Below are 11,964 nucleotides of genomic sequence, written 5' to 3' on the forward strand. Positions count from 1 at the left end.
CGAGTTTTCCCTTTAATTGTTGATTGATTTCCATCCATAAGCTGATTTATTGAATGGTTTTTAGGTAAAACGGAGAAGTCGTAAAAGAAAAGTTGATGTATCTACGGATGAAACTTCCCCATCTCCTGAAATAAAGGTATGTACTGCGCGAAACATTGTTAATTTCCCACCAACATCCATGGGTATGTACTTATGTATTGACTTCAACTAAGCCATCTTAATTTCCTATTGTTTATAGGTGTATGAGTGTCGTTTGTTTCTGAATGACAAGCGTAACAACATGGCACATGGTAGAATTTATTGGTCATTGGTTACACAACAATTGCATGGAAAAGCAATCCCGGAGGGTTGCTATAAAGTTAGTATTGATAAAGCCATAAAGGAACAAGCAATTATTCCGTGTGAGGCAGGTGAAATTATGAATGTTGGTGCCGCACTTGGTAGTTTTGTTGCTTGGCCAGAACACCTAATCTCATGTGACCCGGAGGTTTTTTCCCTTTTATTTCTATTCAAGTACAAATAAGGGCATGTTTGTGTTCGCTCATTTAACTTTAACCGAACAAATATCTATGTTCATTTTCATTTATTTTAAAAAATGAACACTTGTGTTCGTTTATGTTCGTTTGTTTATAATCTAAACTAACATAATTGAAAAAAGATAAATGAACATAAATGAACATAGATGAACAAATGTAAATGAACACAAACAAACATAAACGAACATAAATGAAACACTTAAATGAACAAAAATTAAAAAAAAAATTAAAACCTTTAATTAGATGACTCATCTAAATAATAATTGATTATTTTCTAATAATACATAAACAAGCATAAATAAACATACATAAACAAAGATAAATAAACGAATGTACGTTCATGAACATAAATAAACGAACGGAACATGTGTTAATGTTCGTTCGTTTAATTAAACGAACACAAATTTTGTGTTTGTGTTCATTCATTTATTAAATAAACGAACATAAACGAACTTCCCGTCGAACGTGTAACATTCGTCATTTTCGGTCCTTTTTTGTATTTGTATTTGTATCAAAACCCGAACCGATTTGTAAACCAAATCTTTCACTAATATAAAATCTTGGATTTTTATGTTTCATAATCATCTCTTACTTTTTGGATTTGTTACTAGTTTGTATTATTTAAACCTTTTTTTTTTAAAAAAAAAAAAGCACATGCAAGTATTGATATAAAACAAGGAAAACAAGTTTAACTCTTTCCCTATATAAACAACCCCATCCCTTCATTTCTTCTTGCTCATTCATCTTCTTTCTCTCTCAAACTAAGAACACTATCTCTAACCTTCAAGGTTTATAATTATCAAACAACAACCTTCTTTAATTTTGTTTTGTTACTTACTAATTCATATCTTGTGGTACAACATATATATAATATGCACCCCTTGTTTCCTTCGGCTTTCATCTTCTTCGGGAGGTGATATGCTACAAGGCAAGGCTTCATGGAGAACTCTTTGTAGTTCTTGATTATACTATTTTCCTTTAATGATTTACTAGTCTTGTTTATATTGTAAGTAGTTTAGTTTTAATTCATGTTTAAAGAGTTTCATGGTCTTGGGTATGAAGTCACTAGTCTCGGTTTTATCCCGAGATTAGACCCGAATCAAGACCGAACCAAGACCGAACTCTTGTTTACTAGCTTTTGTTTTAAATAGTTTTGTTTACTAGTTTTGTTTAAAATAGTTAAAATAGTTTAGTTTTAATTCATGTTTAAAAAGTTTCATGGTCTTGGGTATGAAGTCACTAGTCTCGGTTTTATCCCAAGATTAGACCCAAATCAAGACCGAACCAAGACTGAACTCTTGTTTACTAGCCTTTGTTTAAAATAGTTTGTTTACTAGTTTTGTTTAAAATAGTTAAATAAACATGCTTATGAAAGATTTGAACCTTGTAACTTCTAAAAGATAGTTCTATGGTATTTGGGTATGTGGCAACCATCCTCGGTATCATTCCGAGTCAAGGACCGAACCAAAACCGAACTAACCGAGTTCACTTGCCTAAGACACACAAGTGTGTTTTTGGCCATCGAAACTCATCTTTTCTTCAAGAATATATTTTAAACTAATTTTAAGTATTTTATCAACTTACTTGGTGTGTCGGTATCCAACTTGATCTTATAACAAGCTTGGACCGGTGAAACCAAATACACACTTAACGGGCGTTAAGGTTCTTCATAATAGAACTATATACTTGGTTAAGTCTTTCGATTTTATTGAGTTATCTCAAAACATTTTGGAAAGTTAACTTTGAGTTTAGTTAATTATCTAGACCCAAGTTAACAAATCCGAACACTCGATTAAAACCTTGTATTGGTGTTCATATACCCAAAGGGTCTTACATTAGTGCATTATAACCCACATAAGTTACTTAACATAGGTTGAGTAATAATTATGAATGAAATACCAAGACCCGGTTTCGAGTAAACTTACTTTTTAGAACATATCTTTAATTTCCCAAATATTTACATTTTTAAACCATAAACTTCATTTATTTACTTTACTTGTCATACTTTACCTTAAACCCTTCCAAGACTACCTACTAACTTAAGACCCAGTTAATCTAGGTCTTGATCGCTAAACCCGATCTCCGATTATTCACGAATCAATCTTTCAAGTTATTTAGTTAACGTGAGTACATTTCATCCCCCGTTTTCACTTTTATCTTTTGGGGGTAACATGCATACTTATTCAAACAAAAATGATTTATATTATACTCATTTCTCAAACCACAAACTTTAGGGTGTATGATGCTAGAATACTTGCTCTATTGTGTGTTATATGTCTCATATGCTTTACGTGTGCGAGTGTTTATTTTTATGTTGTTGTTGAGCCTCATTAAGTATGATCATACGCTCCCCTAACTACTTAGCCTTGTGCTAGTAGAATAGGGCCTCATTATCCAAGTGTGCCGGTTGTTACCGATTAGAAAGGATCCTTATTTACATATGTTTTATATACCATGGTTGATGCTTTTATTTATAGTCTCATATACGTTTGTGGATTTTTCTCATATTATATATACTTAAAACTATGAAATTGCTCACCAACATACGTGTTGAAAAATGTTATTTTATGCATTGTTACAGGTTTGATTATTACTTGAGTTGGAGTTCAAAGACGTCATTCTATTTGATACCGCTAGGATATTAGAAGAATGAACAATATCTATCTTTTATATTTCGGTGTTTATTTGTATGAACAATATGTGTTACTTTGATGATTGAATGAAATTAATGAGTTGATTAAATATTGTCACTTTAATAGTGTCTTGTGTATTTGTCTAATCACGTTGCACCCCGGCATGTTCCGCCGCCTTTGGTCGGGGTGTGACAGAACGGTTCACGAACAGTTCACTGAACATTCTGTTCGTTTGCAGGCCTACTGTTTTGTTCTATTCAATTACAAAATATCACAAGAGATCATATATTTTGTAACAAGGAGGTTTGTTTCTATTTTGTTCTATTCAGTTACAAAATATGACATTAATTATACATATTTGTTTTTCATATTTTGTTGTTCCAGCTACCACCACTCCCATCCTAAAAAAAACCAGACAGCCCTGGCAAGAAGCCAAAGGTAAAGTACACAACGATAGACAGGGTGACCAAACAGAAGACAAGGAGCAGTGCCAAGAAAACCGACGCCTTAGCCAGTATATAGGTAGTCGTTATTTTGTATATATATATATAGGTATAGCTTGTTTTTCATATATCTTACAAAAAGATGTATAGATTTGCTTAAGTGAATATTATTGTTAATATAATTTGTTTCTAATTTTGTTTTGTCATTCTTGTTTACGGCATGTTTTATATTACTTCATAAAAAATAAAAATAATTATATATTCCTAATTACACATTATTGGCCACATAGAAACACATTAAATAGGTGTGGCCAAAAGTAAGGCAATAGCCACACTTCAAATTAAAAAAAAAAAATTCGAGTCTATAAATGACCATTAGCCACAACATAAACATTGTTGTGTGCCGGAATGATAGCAAAGTTGATGGAGATAACAAATTATGTGTGGCTAAAAGTGTGACATAGCCACACTGAAAACACAAAAAATTGTGTGGCTATAAATAACCATTACCCACACCATGCTTGCTTCGTTTTTTTTTTTGTGTGTGACGGAATCATATAAAACGTCATATAAAATATCACTAAGTGTGACCAAATGGCATAAAATAACCACACTCTACATATTTTCGTGTGGCCATCACTAGCCATTGGCTACACTTTCATCACTTGGTTTTTGTTTGTGTGGCGGAACGAGATCAAACGTCATTGGAAAATTCACTATGTGTGACCAAAAGTATAAAAATAGCCACACTTTATATTACAAAAACATTATGTGTGACAAACGGTAAGACAATGGCCACACCACAAACTACAAAAGAGTGTTTGAGTGGCAAGTTCACATTTTTAGCCACATTGACAGTAACCTCCAGTGTCTATATGATATGATTAGCCACACAATACATCACTATGTGTGGCGAAAAGTTTGACAGTAGCCACACATTAAATTACGAAAAGCATTATGTGTGACAAACGGTAAGACAATAGCCACACTATAATCTACAAAGGAATGTTTGAGTGGTAAGTAAACATTTTTAGCCATATTTAATGTAACATCCAGTGTCTGTGTCTATTGTATAATTAGTCACACTATTTTTAAATTCAAGTGGACATTGCTTTGCTATAGCCACACGGTATAGGTCACAATGCTCGCTTACCACAACCCTATTAGCCGCATTATTATAAAATTCATGTGGCTGAAACATGAATTCATGTGGCTCTATACGTGAAATGGTCACACCTAGTAAATAGTCACGTGGCCATTTGCTACAGTTTAGCCACACTTATTGGAGAGGCTTCTTGATGACAAGCAACTAATGCTGATACCCTTTAGCCACACTTATAACCACATAAGGCCACTAAAAACTGTGTGTGGTCATATGATACTTACGATGTCGCGACCTTTGGTCACACATGACCTGAACCAGACGTGTGTGGCTAAAGGCCTAAGGCCACACTTTTTTCGTGTGACCGGAGGTCATTTTTCACGTAGTGGTTATGGGTTCAAATAACGATCATATTAATCAGTTCAAACTTGTGATGTCCAAAAAGTTTGAAATGTCTGATTTGGGAATGCTCACTTACTATCTCGGAATCGAAGTCTCACAGTTGGAGAATGAGATTCAAATCCATCAAAGTGCTTATGCTCGAAGGTTATTGAAAGAAGCCGGGAATCATGTTTTTCATAGTCGGAGCAAGCACATAAAGTCCCGATTTCACTATATACGGGAATGTGTGGAGTGGAAGGAGTTAGCGGTGGAGCATATTAGTGGCAAGGAACAACGAGCTGACATTCTTACTAAAGCACTTGCGAGAATCAAGTTTGACGAGATGAGAAGATTGCTAGGTGTTGAAGATCTCCTAGTTTCGAGTCGGAAATTAGGGGTGATTGTTGGTAATTTCCATATTACCAAGCCCGTCACGTGTAGGTGACCGGGTTGGACCTATTGGGCCTATGGAATTCATTAATGATGTAATAGGTTTATGGGGTTACAATTGTGCTTTTATATTTGGTAACTACTTGTGGGCCAAGTTAAGGTCTCCCTATAAATACATAGCCATGTTAGGGTTATTGTATAGGTGAGAGGGATTATTGTATTCAAGTTTTGTGCTAGTTTCTTGATTATAATAATACGTGAGTTTACCCTAAATATTGTGTGCTCGTTTGTGTTTTCGTTATCAATTCGTTCTTGGATCATTCTTAACCCAAATCAGACCCCAGCCAAGATTCTGACCCGTTTCACATGTGAATCCAAACGATTAAGTTTAACAGCAAATTCAGTTAAAAAAAAGTGACATTTTCTGCACACCTCACTCTGGTGAGCTAGTGAACTTTAGGCAGGCCTGGTGAAGCGTGGAGACCGTAAAGCATATATGTACAAATATCGGTCATGGCCACCTGACGCAAATATGTTCCAATGCTTCAAATGCCATGCTACATCTTCCACACAAGATTCATGATCCTATTAACCATAACAAGTAACCATAAGATAGACATAATCAGAAACGGGCCAGCTCATTTAAGATCTCAGGAACCAAAGGACAGCCAATACCCATTTTAACAAGTTATGTGGTTAAGCAATATCTAATATGCTAATGAAATGTACCTCGAACGTTTGCAAACCACCTATTGAAGTTTTAGAATTCATCAAAGATATGGACTTCTGAACTTAATGTTTTGGTGGCAATAATAAAAGGATCTTGGGGCATATGGCGAGCTCAATACCCCTCTCCATCATGAGGGATTCGCCTTAATACGTCTATCTGCAAAACAAACTCAGTCAAATATTATTCTTGCTTACCAAAATAAAGGTAAAAGGCTCATGAAAGACTTTAAGAGGGAGAGTTAAAAGAAATGATAGTTAACGAGGACTTTAGCAGTATCTTGTCATGATAAAAAATCAGTTGTACCTTTTGAAATGTATAGCGACCATCTGATGATTGTATCTGGTAAGGGAGCCACTCGACTGTCATTGAAGGCCACTCGAGCACATGTGTAATTTGCAATTCATACATAAACGGGAATGTTGGTATTCACTATCACTATCCCTAACCGAAGGGAGGAGGAGGCGGGCGGATATTGTACATGAACGATTGTTAATAAGATTGGACTTCGGAGGTGATCATGAGGGTCGGTGAAAAGAATCATTATAGCTCAATGTCTTTTTGGGCCTATTACCACATCGAAAAAACTCTTCGGAGCGCTTAGCCGAGGGAAGAGTCCTCATACTAAGAGTTAAATGAAGTACATATTTACCAACACACACTTGTTAATCTCAATGAAGATTCTGTTTTTAATCACAAAGAGGACATTTGACAGATATGGCGAGTGCATTCATGGAGTAAATATATTCATGGATTTCATAATCAAACTCCATTAGGGATAGGTTGGATTTAGAACCTTTCTATCGTCAGCATCATTTCTCCTCTCCTAGTAGGCAACAAATCAATCCTCGAGCATCAAACTAATGATGGATTCATCTGAGGTATTGCTGTAAATCTGGGCTATGAAAAGGCATGCTACTTGGATAGAATACACAGCCGGGCGTTAAAAAAATTAGATTTTATTTCAAAAGAGGAGGTTTTTCTTTGTAATCTTAGTAAGTTAAAAGATTTCCATGGCAAGAAGCTACTAAATAGGAAAATCAAGAAATATGATTGATATATAAAGAATGAACGGTTACTAACACCACTACATACAAGTGACTATCTTTTTTTATAAACACAAACAAGATACCCTCCATAAGCCAGAAAGGCATCACCACCACCACATGAATATAAGATTACTATTTCGATGAATGTTTAAACCAAAGAAAGCCTAAAGACTTAACATCGCGTATAACCTCTTCAATCTCCACTTCCTTACCTTCAAAAGTTTTTCATATGACTATGATTTTATATTTAAAACTTACGACGTATTAGAACTTGTTTTTGTCATCCTCAAGCTATTCAAATGAAAAATGGTGTTCTCTTTTCTCCACAGCCACCAACGCAGTGTCGCTCTCACAAAAGTTGAATTCACGGAAAATTGTATTATATCAAACATTGAACCAATGTTTGATATTATACAATTTTCCATACATTCACAATTGTACTATATCAAACATCGCAATCCGTCATGACTGTCATCATATGCAAACCCCACCGCTGGAAATTTTGTTACTTTTTGACCTCATCCTATGGTCCTATGCACAAAGCTGATTTGAAAGAGCTTAACTATCATGAGATAATAACTAACAATTGGCATGCCTCTTGTGCTTTATAGCTTCAATACAAGATGAAGACAATATGTGACCGGTCACCTCGCCTTACAGCAATAGTTTCTTTCACAACACTAATTTTTTTGTTTCTCTAAAAATACATGTTTCAAAGACAAAAGGAGTCAAACTACCATTAACAACTACAAGTGTAAACAAACTGACATATTGACACCAAGAACATGGCTTCTGGCTTCTAATACCTTAAAACGAAAAACCAAAAAACGAAAGAGAAAGAAAAACCCGTTCACCAATCAAACAATTGTGTTTTGTTTTGTCCAAAGTATGTACAAAATCCCTCTACAAAACAACACGCCACTCTTTACAACAACATACAACCTCTGCAAATGCTTGCGAATGCAGAACCAATTAAACTACAACTACAACCCCAACATCTATGTTTGCATAGCTTGAATCAATAATGTGGACCACAATCAATTCCTGTACAAGTTAAACATGCAACAGAATAAGATAAAATAGCCTTCCAAAACTATGCAACAGCAGGTAATGCTTTATTCCAAACAGTTGAAATAAAAAAATTTCCGTTTAACAGGTATAAGTCAAGTGTCAGGGGTCAAAAGGGTCGCGCTAAAAGTCTATTTTAAGTGCATAAGTCCTAAATGGTTTTTATCCAAATATTTGTATTGGTTTTTTATTCTTTTCTGTAACCATAAAAAAAGTAACAAATCCCATAATTATAACATAAAAGTCTAAAAAGTGTTTGCAGGCCATCTCATGACAAAAAAAAATGACCCGTTTTAAACCTGCCTATCTTGCCACCCCTTAACGACTACAATAAAGTAATGATAATCATTGTGTCGCTTGATGCCATATTGATAGTTAAAATGCTTATCAAGTTAACATGTTGGTTAGAATGAAATTTAGAGCCCGAAACTTACCTGTATCGTTTACTATGAAAAGTTATTAAAAGCCGCTACAACTGTGTGGCGTTGAGGCGTGGGGACAGAAGGCCAAGGTTCATAGAAGTTCGTTTCCTCAAAAATGGGTGGTCCAGTAGCTGGGCGGCAGTGGGGCGGTCGTTTGGGTTGACTTGCAGGCATTTGAGTATGAAATCCTGGGCCTCTGTAGACAATGTGTCGGGTATTGGAGGAGGTTGACCCCTGCCAATTCTAAACAGTGCTTGCATCTGCAAAACCAAAGAGCATATTATGTTACAACTAATCATAATTAGCTGCAAGAAAACAGGGTGTATGATAAGAGTGTTTTGATGTTCTTCAGTTATTAGAAAAACTGTTATAGTTTAGGAAAACATAAAAAGATAAAAGATAACTAAAGTCAGTGACAAGCATACCCCTTCCAAGTGGGAGTACGGGATTTTACGAGTTAGCATCTCCAAGGCAGTGCAACCGAGGCTCCATATATCAGCCGCAAGTCCATAACCTTTATTTGATCTATTATTTACAACCTGACCATGCAGGACATAACTTGTCAATGAAAACATACAGCAGCAAGAAATAAATAGTAATTAGTACTGGGATCCTAATACAGGAATGGTCAAATGCCCCAGGTTTGCTTAAAACAGGCCATCTTTCTACCTCAAGATACAGACAAAACTAGATTTAAAAGAGCAAATATTACCTCTGGAGCCATCCAATATGGAGTCCCTTTGCAAGATTTAATGTCATTCAATGTGGTTGCCTGTAGAGTGAAGATAACATTAACGTATATGTAATCATATGAACAAAAAAAACAAGAAAATGACAATGAGATAATGGAACATTGTGTTTTCATTACCTTTGCCAACCCAAAATCTGCAAGCTTTACAGATCCACTTGCATCAACCAATATATTAGCACATTTGATATCCCTAGAATGTGAGATAAAGTGATATTAAAAAACCGTATAGAACATTAAAATAGTAGCAAAATTAAAAATAAATAAATAAATAAAAAGGTTTACCTATGCACCACTTTCCGTTCATGCAAATAGTTCAAACCACTCAAAATCTGCCTGGTGTAAGCTGAGACTTGGGAATCCCGCAGCTCATACTTTTGGTAGAGCTTTGCCAGTGAACCTTTAGTAACGAGCTCAAGAAAGATATAAAGCTTGCCATCATCCTGAAAGTTGGAACACCATTTCAACTTAACATACTATCAGGAATCCAAATCTTATGTCATTGCCTATCATCAAAATCAAGTTATTAGGTCCCTAAGAAGAATTGCATACCGTATCTGTTCCAAGATATCGAACTATGTTCTCGTGATGGAATTGACTTAATAAAGATATTTCCTGTAAACATTAAAAGACAAAAATATAAGCTAAGTATGCAGAAACTCAAGACTTAGTTGATATAATCATTTAATCCTATAACATAAACAAGAAGAAATGATGAAAATAATACATCACCTGTTCAAGTTGAAGAATGCTCTGCTTTCCCTGGCTACCTGAATCAAGCAAAGAAACCTCCTTCACAGCAAAAAAATGTCCCATTCTGCAAAAATAAACGCAAAAAAACGTATCAGACGATAACATCAATATGGCAAACAAAACACCAACCAGTACTAACTGCCTAACTGCATACAATATCAAAGATAATAACCATGCACTTACTCGTCAAAACCTTCATACACAGTCCCAAACGAACCACTTCCAAGAAAATCACCCTTCTGCCAGTTATTAAATCCGCCCCTGATCGATCCACTCAACGAAAGAGGAGCATTTTGCTCCTCAACCCCTCCTCTAGACGACCCTTCATCCTCATCACCCATCCTATCCGAACCTGAGGGCGACACAGCCATATCATTCCTTGACATCACCACCCCTCTCGTCGCATCAATCACATCATCCAATCCATCCGACCCCAAGTCCTCATCATCCGGTCCATCCGACGCCAAGTCTTCATCATCCATAGGAGCAAAACCCTTAATCAAATCCCAGTTTGAACCCATATTATCCACAATAGATCGAGACATAGCAGGTGGAGGCGCAAGTATCGGCGGCCGAACTCCCTTAATTCCACCCTCCACGTTTCGCCTCTCAATTGTTTTATCCGTCTCATCATTTCCAATCTTATTATTACCCATCACCAAAACCTCTTCATCATCATCACTAAAACTAACCTTACTCTCGAAACTCGCCGACAAATTACTATTACTCTCGGGGGGCAACTCCCTAACAACCAAATTATCATTCTTAATATTACTATTATTCAATCTCGAAGCAACCGGAAAGCTTACAGCAGTGGGCGAATACGATCTCCGCTTCTCCCAATCGGCAGTGGAAATCGCAAAGTCGTCGGGGCCCGAAAGCCCTAACCGGCGACAAATCGCGTCAAATTCACCCTCGGTACCTTCAATTCGGAAGCTGGTTCGGTCAGCTAAGGACGCAATATCAAGTGATCTTGATCCGTGAGACGACCGATCGTCGAATTGATCGTCAAAGGATGATGACGATGGAGACGTGGAGGCGTCGTATTCGATGTTTTTGATGGCGTTTCGTCGTTCAAGCCGCCGTGGAGCTACACGCTGCTGCTGCTTTTGCCGTGAGTATAGTTTCATAGTTGTTTTGTGTCTCTAGATATTGAATACAGCATCAGTTTTGAGTATGTGTATATTATATGTGTAGGTTTAAGGGTTTGGTGTGTTTGTGTTGTGTGCCTGAATAATAATAATAATATAGATGAAGAGGGAGGAATCTACGCGGTTGTGGGTTTTGTTGACGACCGTATTTACGTACAACCGGATGGTACAATATGACCCCTATGGTTTTATGAATTACAACAACATCAAACCAATCTTGATCAAACCTTCAAACTTGATGTAATATTCAGGGGCTGTTTGTTTACATCTGATTCATTCAGGCTTCAGACTGTTTGGTTTCAAACATAAAAACATCTGAATGGTTAAAATTATGTCTGAATCATTCAGACTTAGTGTTGTTGCTGAATGGGACATATGCTCATTCAGATCTGAATGAACCAAACAGCCCCTTATTCTACACTGAATTGTTATATAAAGTATTATTATTCATGTGATTTGATGTTAATTATAACTTTTTCTTTCTGTAAAAGTATGATGAGAATTTGGTTTTGCCTTTAATCCATGTTTAGTCGAGTTCAAGTTAAGATCATTTCATTTTAT

General features: G+C 36.0%; 1 protein-coding gene across 1 annotated transcript; it reads right to left on the bottom strand.

The window, feature by feature from the left end:
- Positions 1-8,772: 8,772 nt before the first annotated feature.
- On the bottom strand, positions 8,773-11,454 carry LOC143594488 (mitogen-activated protein kinase kinase kinase 1-like). Its single transcript, XM_077073794.1, has 8 exons — positions 10,436-11,454; positions 10,232-10,316; positions 10,052-10,114; positions 9,785-9,942; positions 9,620-9,692; positions 9,464-9,523; positions 9,177-9,290; positions 8,773-9,011 (listed from the first exon to the last, which is right to left on the bottom strand). The coding sequence occupies exons 1-8, from the start codon at positions 11,380-11,382 to the stop codon at positions 8,799-8,801; spliced, it is 1,713 nt and encodes a 570-aa protein (XP_076929909.1). The 5' UTR covers positions 11,383-11,454; the 3' UTR covers positions 8,773-8,798.
- Positions 11,455-11,964: the final 510 nt, after the last annotated feature.

The sequence above is a fragment of the Bidens hawaiensis genome, unplaced genomic scaffold (assembly GCF_021521415.1).
Source record: "Bidens hawaiensis isolate Kalapana, Puna unplaced genomic scaffold, B.hawaiensis_p1.1 tig00043696_1, whole genome shotgun sequence".
NCBI classification, from domain to species: Eukaryota; Viridiplantae; Streptophyta; class Magnoliopsida; order Asterales; family Asteraceae; genus Bidens; species Bidens hawaiensis.